The sequence below is a fragment of the Mesoplodon mirus genome (assembly GCF_964341445.2).
Source record: "Mesoplodon mirus genome assembly, chromosome: 3".
Classification (NCBI taxonomy): domain Eukaryota; kingdom Metazoa; phylum Chordata; class Mammalia; order Artiodactyla; family Ziphiidae; genus Mesoplodon; species Mesoplodon mirus.
This window is the reverse complement of record NC_138978.1, coordinates 106,250,543-106,265,986: the sequence shown is the minus strand read 5'-3', so window position 1 is coordinate 106,265,986 and position 15,444 is coordinate 106,250,543. Positions and strand designations below refer to the sequence as shown.

At 40.0% G+C, this 15,444-nt stretch overlaps 1 protein-coding gene across 4 annotated transcripts in view; it reads right to left on the bottom strand.

Moving 5' to 3' along the window:
- Positions 1 to 6: 6 nt before the first annotated feature.
- The window catches only part of LRIG2 (leucine rich repeats and immunoglobulin like domains 2), a 62,635-nt gene continuing 47,197 nt past the window's right edge, over positions 7 to 15,444 (bottom strand). For 2 of the 4 annotated variants that reach the window (XM_082613699.1, XM_082613702.1), the window contains 5 exons: positions 14,367 to 14,648; positions 11,499 to 11,948; positions 10,719 to 10,868; positions 2,497 to 2,787; positions 7 to 534 (listed from right to left, as the gene is read on the bottom strand). In XM_082613699.1, coding sequence (XP_082469825.1) covers positions 308 to 534; positions 2,497 to 2,787; positions 10,719 to 10,868; positions 11,499 to 11,948; positions 14,367 to 14,648 — 1,400 coding nt within the window. In that variant the 3' untranslated portion in view covers positions 7 to 307. The remainder of the gene's footprint in view (positions 535 to 2,496; positions 2,788 to 10,718; positions 10,869 to 11,498; positions 11,949 to 14,366; positions 14,649 to 15,444) is intronic. The other 2 variants (XM_082613700.1, XM_082613701.1) reach the window with 2 other exon arrangements.

Sequence of the window (15,444 nt, the reverse complement as noted above, 5' to 3'; positions counted from 1 at the left end):
AGACTCTCCCTAACAGGCAATGAGCACCTGGGCACATCCCAGTAGAACCATAAGACAGCACCCTGTCCTCTATCTTCCTCCGCCTGTGTTGCACATTTTCTATTAGATGTACCCATTTCTGTCAGCGATTACCCTTTCTTCGTCAAGTATAAGCCCAAACAAATGTCTGGCCCCCTTGATGTGGTCAGATGTAATTGTAGACAAAGAGCAAAGCAAATGCTGACTTTGGGGTTTCTTCCGAACTCTGAGGTAGTAAATACAAAATCAACTAATTTGAGTCTGCCCAGATTTCATTCTGGAGTGAGTTTCATGTGCCCTCACTGCCATCTTGAATGTTCTGAGTCCTACTAAAATCAAAAGTGTGGTCGTGTAACCTGTGACAGGGCATGGGGGAAGTGGAACAGTCTGGATCACTCTCTGCCAGGCCCTCGTTTTGATGGAGTTGTGGTGACTCAAAGACTGACTGCTGCGATAAAGGAGGATGAGGCATACCTGGTTCTTTGCTTATGTTCCACAGAGGCCGCTGCAAGGGTTCTGAGAACGAGAGACAGTAATAGTTATCAGTGGTGAATGGAAGTTTAAAATTAATTTTCTAAAACTTAATTTTCTTCTACCCAAGTCTTCAAAGAAATAATAAGAAATAACCTAGTATTCCTGAATAAGGACGTTAAGATAAAATGTATACTTGCCATTTTCTTAGCAAAAACAAAAAAAGAAAACAAAACAAAAACTGAAACCATGGTCTTTCAAACCCTTCTACTCAACAACTTTACCAATTAATTACTGAAACCATGCTATGTGTCATCTGCTTTCACCTATTACTGGTGTTTCTACTGCTATAAAACTTAAAACTCTTTAGACACATGGAAACAGACTACAAGAGAATTAGTATCTATATAGTAATGAAAGTTGCACAATACATAGGTAAAAATTATTGATTCAGTGCAGTCACTGTATCTTTAAATAACAATTAAATGCCTATCTTAAAAAAAATCATTTTGGGCTTTCCTGGTGGCGCAGTGGTTAAGAATCCGCCTGCCAATGCAGGGGACATGGGTTTGAGCCCTGGTCCAGGAAGATCCCACATGCCGCGGAGCAACTAAGCCCGCGTGCCACAACTACTGAGCCTGCGCTCTAGCCAAACATTCTAGAAACAAACACTCAGAAATAAAAATAAAACCCATGTGCAAAGTAAGCTAGAGTAGGGTTTCTCAAGCTTTAATATGCATACAAATAACCTGGAGATTGTGTTAAAATATAGACTCTGGTTCTCTAGGTCTGGGGTGGGACCCATGTTCTGCATTTCTAACAAGCTCCTAGGTAATGCTGATGCTGACAGACCACACTTTGAGTAGCAAGGAGCTAGAGCACCCTAGCTAAGGAACAAGCAATGCACCAAAGCACTCTCATTTGCTGATTTCCTCACTTACAGACCAGATTAACAATTAAGACATCCCTAAAGTTGGGGAAAGATACTGCATTTTTAGTTCTACTTAAAGTTATTTTGTGTGTATATATCTCTTCTAGGACACGGGGAAATGGATTTAGTGTTGGTGCCTTTCTTTCATGGACACAGAATTTTAAAGACAAGAGACTAACTTCAATAACAGGATTATTTTACTCTGACCTGTACCCTCTTTAGAAAACTTTAGAGGTGGTCTCTTAACTAAGAACAACAGAGCCATCTTAAAAGTCCATGTCATTTCATTCACTCCAGCCAGAACCATCCCTGGAAGCACCACTATACAATGTCTTCCACTGTAAACCTGCAGTGCAAAACCCCACCCTATTTCCAGTGCTCTTTCATTTCAGGCTGACAGGAGGGTGACAGTGGATAAAAAGCCTGGATGGACAGGAAGACATGTTCAGTAGTGCCCTTCATGGTCTAGAAAGAGTTTTGTTTTGCTTTGCTTTATTGACTGGGTTGTTTCAAATGCCTCGTTGGCACAATATAACATGTGTTTCTTTTCCTGGGCTACTATCCCCAAACTGCTTTCCCAAGGCCCTGACTGTAATACTTCACAGATGAAAGCAAATACCTGCCAAGTGATACTGAAATTCAACATTTACCTGATAGAACAGCAACCAAATAAAACATTTTTAAATCTTCTCACTGAAAATCTTCAAATTATGCCCAAATCATTATATCCTTAGCATTTCAAGTCTCCATTATTTAAATAAACATGGAAGAAAAAAGCAGTGCCTGTATGAAACTTCTTTATAGAAACTTTTTCTACATGGCTTCTGAATCTTTAGAAGTAAGATCTTGTTACTCCCACAAAAGCTGTTTTCATCCTACAGATCCAGACTTCTTTCTAAATCTAATCTCTAAAAATCTTTGGCTCTAGTTTATACCAACTAATGGTAGCTAATTACTCCATTATACCAACTTGTTTGCTTCTGTCAAATTAGAGTGCTACCTATATGACAGAAGGAAAATTCAAGTAGGTGAAAGTGAAAACAAACCAAAATAACAAAAAACACTGTGCCCTTTACCACTGCTCTTCTGTGTGGAGGAAAGTTTCTTCTCATTTATCCTCTCATGGTTGGTGGGAAAGGCAGATATCTCTCTATCTGCTGATGATACCAGGCTCTCCAGGGTGGTGGCATCTTGGGGAAGATGTGCCAAATAAGTCTCTTTGGGCATCTGGATTATAAGGCTGGACAGTGTCTGATCTAGAACATCCTCTTCAGCAATATAGGTGTATGGACAGTATTCTCGGGTCCGGGAGTAGATGTTAGCATTGTCATAACAATCTGAGCAGATAACCCGGGTGCCAGTGCCACCTAATGACAACATGGGAAAGAAACCAAACATCCTTCAGTTAAGGAATCAGTTTTGCCAACTATTAGTTTTCTCTAACAGTTGTCATCATATCTGGCATTTGTTCAAAACTTGCATTATAAACCGGATGAAGTTTCAAGGTCTTTCTGTGAACTAACTAATTTAATCCTTATAACAGGTCTAAGAGGTAAGTATTATTATTAGACCTATTTTACAGACAGAGTAACTACAACACAGAGAGGTCAGGTAACTTGCCCAAAGATATACTGCCCAAGTGAAGAGCTGCAATTTAAACTCAGGCCCTCTGGCTCCAGCACCCATGCTCTTGAGTAGTACATTAAGCCATCTTTGTCCAGCCTGGATAAGGTCATGCTCAAATCAAGGGAGCCAAGATAAGGCTAGCACTGTGCTACAAGACACATGTTTGGCTTAAGCAAACTAAAGCAGAGAAAAAGGAGTTCTGATGACTTTATTTCACAAAAGCCCACATAACTTTTGTTAAGTCAAGAGGTTAAGCAACACTAATTGATAAAAGGACCCCTAGAGAAAGCCTCTGATGGTCAAGAGTCCTGCCTGACAAGTGTGTGTTTGGTAGAAGTAAAAGTTTAATAATGAGCTCCCTGAACAATTATGTGCTTTGAAAACTGAATGATAAAAAAAGAGGAAAGTGAGAAATAGAGAGTTACTTATTCATGTTCAAGCAACAGAATGTTAGAACTGGAAAAGAACAGGAAGTAATTAAGTTTAACCCAGAAAGCAGTGTTATTTCCTACAAATTTCAAAAAGTAGAGGCTTTTAAGTATTCTTTAAAAAGCTAGAGGGGGACTTCCCTGGTGGTGCAGTGGTTAAGAATCTGCCTGCCAATGCAGGGGACACAGGTTCGAGCCCTGGTCCGGGAAGATCCCACATGCTGCGGAGCAACTAAGCCCGTGCGCCACAACTACTGAGCCTGTGCTCTAGAGCTCGTGTGCCACAACTACTGAGTCCGCGTGCCACAACTAATGAAGCCTGCACGCCTAGAGGCCACCTAAGATCTCACAAGCCGCACGGTATGGCCAAAGAAAAAAAGCTAAAAATACCCCCCTTTCCATGGAAAGCCAAAATAATGGAATAGAGCTTGCTTGTGTATAGTACTTCAAGTACTACACAGGTTTGTGGAAAGAATATTTAAGAATCATGAGAGAAATGCTTTATAAAATATTGTTTATTTTTAAAATGAGGAAATTAAAGCTCAGATTTTAAGTAACTTGTTGGTGACCACATGGCTGGAAAGAGGAACTGGGAGTCAAACCCAATTCTACCCCTTAATTCACTTCCCTGTGTTCTGTTACTCCCTATGGGAAGAGTGGAGTCGGGAAAAGTAGTGTTGAGAAGTCAGGTTTACTTAACTATTTTATATCTTTCTGATGTTCTCCAATATAAGCTGAGAATCATCAATGCCCTTTAAACCTTAGTACCTGTCAGCAGGAGATACAACCTCCCCTGGATATGGTCTGAAGGGTGCTCATGCCTGAAAAGGATAAAAGACACCTGAAGAAAGTTTCTAGAGCATCTCCTTCCCACAACAATACTTTGGTTTGGGAGCCTCTGCTGTGTTCTCCAATCCCTTGTTTAAGGATGTGTTACTCCTTTCTGACAGAAGATTTTCTCCTCTGTTAAGACTTTAGAGCCTGAACCAAGATGGCGGAGTACAAGGACGTGCTCTCACTCCCTCTTGCAAGAACGCCAGAATCACAACTAACTGTTGAACAATCATCGACAGGAAGACACTGAAACTCACCAAAAAAGAGACCCCACATCCAAAGACAAAGGAGAAGCCACAATGAGACAGTAGGAGGGGCGCAATCACAATAAAATCAAATCCCATAACGGCTGGGTTGGTGACTCACAAACTGGAGAACACTTATACCACAGAAGTCCACCCACTGGAGTGAAGGTTCTGAGCCCCATGTCAGGCTTCCAAACCTGGGGGTCTGGCAATGGGAGGAGGAATTCCTAGACCATCAGACTTTGAGGGCTAGCGGGATTTGACTGCAGGACTCTGACAGGACTGGGGGAAACAGACACTCCACTCCTGGAGGGCACACACAAAGTACTGTGCACATTGGGACGCAGGGGAAGGAGCAGTGACCCCAGGGAGACTAAACCAGACCTACCTGCTAGTGTTGGAGGGTCTCCTGCAGAGGCGGGGGGGACTGTGGCTCACCAAGGGACAAGGACACTGGCAGCAGAAGTTCTGGGAAGCACTCCTTGGCGTGAGCCCTCCCAGAGTCCGACATCAGCCCCACCAAAGAGCATGCAGTTCTAGTGTTGGGTCGCCTCAGGCCAAACAACCAACAGGGAGGGAACCCAGCCCCACCCATCAGCACTCAAGCGGATTAAAGTTTTACTGAGCTCTGCCCACGAGAGCAACAGCCAGGTGTACCCACTACCAGTCCCTCCCATCAGGAAACTTGCACAAGCCTCTTAAATAGCCTCATCCACCAGAGGGCAGACAGCAGAAGCAAGAAGAACTACAATCCTGCAGCCGTGGAACAAAAACCACATTCACAGAAAGATAGACAAGATGAAAAGGCAGAGGGCTCTGTACCAGATTAAGGAACAAGATAAAACCCCAGAAAAACAACTAAATGAAGTGGAGATAGGCAACCTTCCAGAAAAAGAATTCAGAATCATGATAGTAAACATGATCCAGGACCTCGGAAAAAGAATGGAGGCAAAGATCGAGAAGATGCAAGAAATGCTTAACAAAGACCTAGAAGAATTAAAGAACAAACAGAGATGAACAATACAATAACTGAAATGAAAAATACACTAGAAGGAAACAATAGCAGAATAACTGAGGCAGAAGAATGGATAAGTGACCTGGAAGACAGAATGGAGGAATTCACTGCTGTGGAACAGAATAAAGGAAAAAGAATGAAAAGAAATGAAGACAGACTAAGAGAACTCCGGGACAACATTAAACGCAGCCACATTCGCATTATAGGCGTCTCAGAAGGAGAAGAGAGAGAGAAAGGACCCGAGAAAATATTTGAGGAGATCATAGTTGAAAACTTCCCTAACATGGGAAAGGAAATAGCCACCCAAGTCCAGGAAGCACAGAGAGTCCCATAAAGGATAAACCCAAGGAGGAACACGCCAAGACACATAATAATCAAACTGACAAAAATTAAAGACAAAGAAAAATTATTGAAAGCAGCAAAGGAAAAATGACATATTACACACAAGGGAACTCCCATAAGGTTAACAGCTGATTTCTCAGCAGAAACTCTACAAGCCAGAAGGCAGTGGCATGATATACTTAAAGTGATGAAAGGGAAGAACCTACAACCAAGATTACTCTAGCCAGCAAGGATCTCATTCAGATTTGATGGAGAAACCAAGAGCTTAACAGACAAGCAAAAGCTAAGAAAATTCAGCACCACCAAAGCAGCTCTACAACAAATGCTAAAGGAACTTCTCTAACTACGAAACACAAGAGAAGAAAAGGACCTAAAAAAACAAACCCAAAACAATTAAGAAAATGGTCATAGGAACATACATATCGATAATTACCTTAAACGTGAATGGATTAAATGCTCCAACCAAAAGACACAGGCTTGCTGAATGGATACAAAAACAAGACCCATATATATGCTGTCTACGAGAGACCCACTTCAGACCTAGGGACACACACAGACTGAAAGTGAGGGGATGGAAAAAGATACCCCATGCAAATGGAAGTCGAAAGCTGGAGTAGCAATACTCATATCATATAAAATAGACTTTAAAATAAAGAATGTTACAGAAGACAAGGAAGGACACTACATAATTTTCAAGGGATCAATCCAAGAAGAAAATATAACAATTATAAATATACATGCACCCAACATAGGAGCACCTCAATACATAAGGCAACTGCTAACAGCTCTAAAAGAGGAAATCAACAGTAACACAATAATAGTGGGGGACCTTAACACCTCACTTACACCAATGGACAGATCATCCAAACGGAAAATTAATAAGGAAACAGAAGCTTTAAATGACACAACAGACCAGATACATTTAATTGATATTTATAGGACATTCCATCCAAGAACAACAGATTACACTTTCTTCTCAAGTCAGCACGGAACATTCTCCAGGATACATCACATCTTGGGTCACAAATCAAGGCTCAGTAAATTTAAGAAAATTGAAATCATATCAAGCATCTTTTCTGACCACAACGCTATGAGATTAGAAATCAATTACAGGGAAAAAAAACATAAAAAATACAAACACATGGAGGCTAAACAATACGTTACTAAATTACCAAGAGATCACTGAAGAAATCAAAGAGGAAATCAAACAATACCTAGAGACAAATGACAATGAAAACACGATGGTCCAAAACCTAAGGGATGCAGCAAAAGCAGTTCTAAGAGGGAAGTTTATAGCAATACAAGCCTACCTCAAGAAACAAGCAAAATCGCAAACAATCTAACGTTACACCTAAGGGAACTAGAGAAAGAAGAACAAACAAAACCCAAAGTTAGCAGAAGTAAAGAAATCATAAAGATCAGAGCAGAAATAAATGAAATGGAAAAAAAAACAATAGCAAAGATCAAAAAAACTAAAAGCTGGTTCTTTGAGAAGTAAACAAAATTAATAAACCATTAGCCAGACATATCAAGAAAAAGTGGGAGAGGGGCTTCCCTGGTGGCGCAGTGGTTGAGAGTCTGCCTGCCAATGCAGGGGACGCGGGTTTGTTCCCCGGTCCGGGAGGATCCCGCATGCTGCGGACCGGCTGGGGCCGTGGGCCATGGTCGCTGGGCCTGCGGGTCCAGAGTCTGTGCTCCACGACGGGAGGGGCCGCAGCGGTGAGAGGCCCGCATACCGCAAAAAAAAAAAAAAAGAAAAAAAAAAAGAAAAAGTGGGAGAGGACTCAAATCAATCAAATGAAAAAGGAGAAGTTACAACAGACACTGCAGAAACACAAAGCATCCTAAGAGACTACTATAAGCAACTCTATGCCAATGAAATGGACAACCTGGAAGAAATGGACAAATTCTTAGAAACGTATAACCTTCCAGGACTGACCCAGGTAGAAACAGAAAATATGAACAGACCAGTCACAAGTAATGAAATCGAAACTGTGATTAAAAACCATCCAACAAACTAAAGTACAGGACCAGATGGCTTCACAGGTGAATTCTATCAAATATTTTGAGAAGAGCTAACACCCATCCATCTCAAACTCTTCCAAAAATTGCAGACGAAGGAAAACTCCCAAACTCATTCTATGAGGCTACCAACACGCTGATACCAAAACCAGACAAAGATACTACAAAAAAAGAAAATTACAGAACAATATCACTGATGAATATAGATGCAAAAATCCTCAACAAAATACTAGCAAACAGAATCCAACAACACATTAAAAGGATCATACACCATGATCAAGTGGGATTTATCCCAAGGATGCAAGGATTCTTCAGTATACGCAAATCAATCAATGTGATACACCATATTAGCAAATTGAAGAATAAAAACCATATGATCATCTCAATAGATGCAGAAAAAGCTTTTGACAAAATTCAACACCCATTTATGATAAAAACCCTCCAGAAAGTACGCACAGAGGGAACCCACCTCAACATAATAAAGGCCATATATGACTAACCCACAGCAAACATCATTCTCAATGGTGAAAAACTGAAAGCATTTCCTCTAAGATCAGGAACGAGAGAAGGATGTCCACTCTCACCACTCTTATTTAACATAGTTTTGGAAGTCCTAGCCACAGCAATCAGAGAACAAAATAAATAAAAGGAATACAAATTGGAAAAGAAGAAGTAATACTGTCACTGTTTGCAGATGACATGACACTATACATAGAGAATCCTAAAGATGCCACCAGAGAACTACTAGAGCTAATCAATGAATTTGGTAAAGTTGCAGGATACAAAATTAACGCACAGAAATCTCTTGCATTCCTATATACTAATGATGAAAAATCTGAAAGAGAAATTAAGGAAACACTCCCATTTACCATTGCAACAAAAAGAATAAAATACCTAGGAATAAACCTACCTAGGGAGACAGAAGACCTGTATGCAGAAAACTATAAGACACTGATGAAAGAAATTAAAGATGATATCAACAGATGGGGAGATATACCATGTTCTTGGATTGGAAGAATCAATATTGTGAAAATGACTATACTACCCAAAGCAATCTATGGATTCAATGCAATCCCTATCAAATTACCAATGGCATTTTTTACAGAACTAGAACAAAAAATCTTAAAATTTGTATGGAGACACAAAAGACCCTGAATAGCCAAAGCAGTCTTGAGGGAAAAAAGCGGAGCTGGAGGAATCAGACTCCCTGACTTCAGACTATACTACAAAGCTACAGTAATCAACAGAATATGGTACTGGCACAAAAACAGAAATATAGATCAATGGAAGAAGATAGAAAGCCCAGAGAAAAACCCAGGCACCGATGGTCAGCTAATCTATGACAATGGAGGCAAGGATATATAATGGAGAAAAGACAGTCTCTTCAATAAGTAGTGCTGGGAAAACTGGACAGCTACATGTAAAAGAATGAAATTAGAACACTCCCTAACACCATACACAAAAATAAACTAAAAATGGATTAGAGACCTAAATGTAAGACCAGGCACTTTAAAACTCTTAGAGGAAAACATAGGAAGAACATGCTTTGACATAAATCACAGCAAGATATTTTTTGATCCACCTCCTAGAGTAATGGAAATAAAAACAAAAATAAACAAATGGAACCTAGTGAAACTTCAAAGCTGTTGCACAGCAAATGAAACCATAAACAAGACGAAAAGACAACCCTCAGAATGGGAGAAAATATTTGCAAACAAATCAACGGACAAAGGCTTAATCTCCAAAATACATAAACAGCTCATGAAGCACAATATTAAAAAAACAACCCTATCCAAAAATGGGCATAAGACCTAAATAGTCATTTCTCCAAAGAAGACAAACAGATGGCCAAGAAGCACATGAAAAGCTGCTCAACATCACTAATTATTAGAGAAATGCAAATCAAAACTGCAATGAGGTATCACCTCACACCAGTTAGAATGGGCATCATATGAAAATCTACAAAAAACAAATACTGGAGAGGGTGTGGAGAAAAGGGAACCCTCTTGCACTGTTGGTGGGAATGTAAATTGATACAGCCACTATGGAGAACAGTATGGAGCTTCCTTAAAAAACTAAAAATAGAATTACCATATGATCCAGCATCCCACTACTGGGCATATATGCAGAGAAAACCATAATTCAAAAAGACACATGCACCCCAATGTTCACTGCAGCACTATTTACAATAGCCAGGTCATGGAAGCAACCTAAATGCCCCTCGACAGACGAATGGATAAAGAAGATGTGGTACATATACACAATGGAATATTACTCAGCCATAAAAAGGAACAAAATTGGGTCATTTGTTGAGATGTGGATGGATATAGAGACTGTCATATAGAGTGAGGTAAGTCAGAAAGAGAATAACAAATATCGTATATTAACACGTATATGTGGAACCTAGAAAAATGCTACAGATGAACCGGTTTGCAGGGCAGAAGTTGAGACACAGATGTAGAGAACAAACATATGGACACCAAGGGGGTAAAGCAGTGGGGGGGGGGGTGGTAGTGTGATGAATTGGGAGATTGGGATTGACATGTATACACTGATGTGTAAAAATTGATGACTAATAAGAACCTGCTATATAAAAATATAAATAAAATAAAATTCAAAAAAAAAGACTTTAGTCAATTTTCATCCTATTTTGCATGGGGCAAATGTTTTCACTGAGTAGCTTACTTTAAAATATTGCTTCAGGTTACTGGGGAAAACTATACAGTTAAAAAAAGACTAAACAGGGAAGGCTGAAATTATAAGCACAGATAATAAAAAGTCATTACCATCAGCACCTTTGTGTAAATATCCATTGGCAGGAGGCATAAGTTGCTGATGACTGCCTGCCTCAGAGTTGCTGTAGCCTTCCTGTGGCTCAGACAGTGTTCCTTGGGAAGACAAGTAGCTGGGAATGTCTGCAGGAAGATTGAGCTCGTCTGTAAAAGAGACATCTGTAACTCTCAAATAAAGTTAGGCAATTTAAGCCAAAACTCAGAACACTATCTTGCAAATGTATCCTACTTTGGTACTAATGGCCAGGAAAATGTTATGTACCTAGGAACTCAACAACTCCTACAATTTTCTCTGAAAATTATTTCTCACTAGAATTCTCCCCGAAGCTTCATTTTAGAAGTATTACCAAAAGAAAAAAACCCTGAAGTCTGAAATCTTATCCATAGACACACTTTAGCAATCTATCTGGCTGTACTTTTTCTCTTACAGGATTTCAGGGTGGGGGACAGGTGTGAAAGACTGATCTCTGTCTTAACGACTCCACTCTTCCCCAAAGGAAAATTACAATGGAAATGAGCCTTAGGTATTAAAGAAAGAAGGTGCACCTGCAACTGTTTATAAGAACAAAGTTTTGGGGGACTATCTACAAATTCTTAAGCTTATTCACTAGAGCGGTTCCATTACATCAAGGAAGTAGGACATTTTAACAGAAAAACTCTTCCTTCTATCACACATAAATTATCAAAGCTCCTTAGTTTTTTATATTTAACAACAAATCCTACACTACATTCCTGACTGAGGTATAAGCCAAGGGTCAACGGGGTACCACTCACCTGTGTTCGTGATACTATAGTCTTCATTTTTCCTTCTCATGTGGTAAATAACAATGACCCAGATCAAAGAGGTACCCACAACACAGCAGACCACAACAATGATGACAATGCCAACTGTGGTCCACCCGTCGTCTTCATGCCCAATGCTACTCTGGGAAGAGTCACAATTGGGGGTTGAAATCACATTTAGGTAAATGTGACCACGTTCTGTCCCAAGGGTGTTGGACATAATGCAGGTATATTTCCCAGCATCTTCTAGCCCAGCATCTACAATGATGAGAAGCTGGTTGGCTGCAGCAAAGAAGTGCCGTTCTGTCACCAGCAGTGGTCCATCATCTTTGGTCCAGTTGAGGCGAGGGGCAGGACTCCCTCCAGCTATGCACTGTAATACTGCAGTTTCACCTCGGGTTACTGTCTTGTCCTCCAGAGGTCTAATAAATGAGGGTGTCTCTAACAGAAAGATGCATTAAAAAATATTAGGCAGTTTTATTCCTAATTGAATTAGACTAATTAGGTTATGATGAAATAAGCACTTTCATATGCTCATGGGAGGATTAGAAGTTAATGTTTCAGAAATGCAAACGCTTCAAAAAATCTAAATCTCATCTCAGAAATTCCACCTGGAGCAAGCTATCCTAAGCAAAGAATTCAAAGATTTATATACAAAATGCTTATTACAAAATTAGTTGTAATTTTTAAAGGTAAAGGGAAAAAATCTAAAAATCTAGCAGAAAAATGAGTAAGTAAATTATACCACAGCCACATGATTTTCATGAAGACTTAATGACAAGGTAACCCTGTGATACAATATACAATATTAAATGGAAAAAAGTAGGTATACATAACCACATAAAGATGAGTGTTTTATTTTATGATTTTTTTTTAATTTTTTTTTTTTTGGAATGTGGACCATTTTTAAAGTCTTTATTGAGTTTGTTACAATATTGCTTCTGTTTTATGTTTTGGTTTTTTGGCCGTGAGGCACGTGGGATCTTAGCTCCCCAACCAGGGATCGAACCCGCACCCCCTGCATTGGAAGGCGAAGCTTTTGTTTTGTTTGTAAGTATTTCTTTCATTGATCTTTTTAATTCTTTAAATTTATTTATTTATTTATTTATGGCTGCACTGGGTCTTCATTGCTGCGTGCGGGCTTTCTCTAGTTGCAGTAAGCAGGGGCTACTCTTTGTTGTGGTGTGTAGGCTTCTCATTGCAGTGGCTTCTTGCTGCAGAGCACGGGCTCTAGGTGCACGGGCTTCAGTAGTTGTGGCTCGCGGGCTCTAGAGTGCAGGCTCAGTAGTTGTGGCACGTGGGCTTAGTTGCTCTGCAGCATGTGGGATCTTCCCGGACCAGGGCTCGAACCCATGTTCTCTGCATTGGCAGGTGGATTCTTAACCACTGCGCCACCAGGGAAGTCCCGGAAGGCCGAGTCTTAACCACTGGTCTGCCAGGGAAGTCCCAAGATGAGTTTTGTGGGGTTTTTTAAAGATTTGTTATTTATTTATTTATTTTATTTATTTTTGGCTGTGTCGGGTCTTAGTTGCGGCATGCGGGATCTTCATTGAGGCATGCGGGATCCTTCCTTGCAGCACACGCATGGGCTTCTCTCTAGTTGTGGCATGTGGGTTTTCTCTTCTCTAGTTGTGGTGCACGGGCTCCAGGGCACGCGGGCTCTGTAGTTGTGGCACGTGGGTTCCAGAGCACGGGCTCTGTAGTTTGCGGCAGGCAGGCTCTCTAGTTGAGGCGCGAGCTCAGTAGTTGTGGTGAGCGGGCTTAGTCACCCTGAGGCATGTGGGCTCTTAGTTCCCTGACCAGTGATTGAACCCACATCCCATGCATTGTAAGGCAGACTCTTCAGCACTGGACCACCAGGAAAGTCCCAAGATGAGTGTTTAAAAAGTCCAGAATATGCCAAAATCTTTAACAGTGTCTGAGTGACTTTCCCTCTTTTTTTCCAATTTTCTACATATCTTAAATTTTTTAAATAAACTTATTTTTCTGATTACACAAGTAATTACATAAACCAACACATTTTAAAAAACCTTAACATCTAGAGGAAAAAAGAACTTGCCTTGAATTTGAGTCCCATGAATTAAAAGTGTTCTCCAAATGTATGGACGCCAAAGGGGGAAGAGGGTGGGGGGTGGGATGAACTGGGAGACTGGGATTGACATATATACACTAATATGTATAAAATAGATAACTAATGAGAACCTGCTGTATAGCACAGGGAACTCTACTTCACTTCGCTGTACAGCAGAAACTAACACAACGCTGTAAAACGACAATACCCCAATTTAAAAAGAAAAGAAAGTGTTCTCATAAGAAAACAAACTGGCTTGTCAGGGGAAATCTATGGGGAAAAGACATTTTACCAGAGGATAGGATTAACAGGAGCACACTGGAAGGAAAACAGGAAAACTAACCAGAAGACAGATCATTTTTTTCGCCTTATAATTTAAAAAAAAAAAATGAACTAGGGGGGAAAGTTACATTGTCTCAAGTTCTCTGTGAAGCAGGTATGTGAGGCAGTATAAAAGTGAAAACTCACTACTGAATAGTAGAAATAACATATACATGAAGTAGAAAACTTACAGAGGGAAATGTAACAGGACAAAGGGATTTGAATTTTCAATTCATGCGACAAAAATCTCTAATTCTGCCCTCAGAGTTTCCCCAGATTTCAGTTTACTGATCCACTAATATCCTAGGCTGACATAACCCTGCATAAATGGGCAGAACAAGGAAACAAAGATATAAGAATCCCAACTAAAATCTCAAACATAGATTCTTCTTGCCATTAAGACCAAGAGTCAATCCATAATAAAAAGACTCCCATAAAAGCAGGGACCCAAGGAGCAATAAACATACCTAACACGATTAATGAAGCATTTGCAGAGAGACCGCCTGCTATGTTCTGTGCCATGCAGCTATAGATCCCCATGTCTTCTATTTTCACATTTGCAATGAAGAAGACATCATCCTCAGGCATGACATGCATGCGTCTCTCTCGAGCTGCAGGAAAGTCAGTACCACCATCTTTCTGCCAGGAAATCTGAGGTGCAGGGTGCCCCTCTGCAGCACATTCTAATCTGGCCATGGCACCAGTGCGAATAGTTAGATCCATTGGAGTTTTCAGAAAAGATGGCATCTCTGTTCCAAAAAAGATCACCAAGAGAAAGTGGGTGGTGGGGGGGAATATATATATATATATATATATATATATATATATATATATATATATATATACACACACACACACATACACTCATACATACATACAAGGGAGACTCTATTAGGCAAAATACCAACTGTTGTAATGCTCCATTTCTTTCAGAAGACATGCTCCCTGCATTGACAATAAATACTACTTCAGAGGCCATCTTTTCTCCCAGAACCTCAGAGCATGGAGTACAGTGATGACTAACTCTTCTAGAATGCGTGGCAAATCTACCTGATCTCCTTGATAGGGACAGAAAAAGCAGAAGCCACAAACCTTTTTGAACATATATTTTAGAACTTAATATTTACTATGACTCCCTTACTTAAGAGACTAAATGGTGCTTCCCAAACAAACATCTACAAAGCTGTCAAGGAAACTGCATGATAAAAAAAATGTATGCCTTCAAACATCTCATAAAACAACCCAGGAGCAAGACATATGTACATCTTTTGGTTGCACAAAGCCTGAAGTGTTGTAGTTATTCAGCCTAACAGGCGATAGATCAATCAAGCTGTTTTCTTCTTTCACAACCTCAATGAAAAAGAGCATTATTTTCAAAAATGGTTTTGTGTGACTACATTTAGACAATGATAATCATCACTGGACCCAGAAATGTTCTCAATACTCCCAGTTATTGGACAGCCTGTGAACAATGTCAGGAATAAATTTCATAGTTTTTAGAACAGAATTATGGTTCTGGAAAGAAAATGGAGAATTAAAAAAATT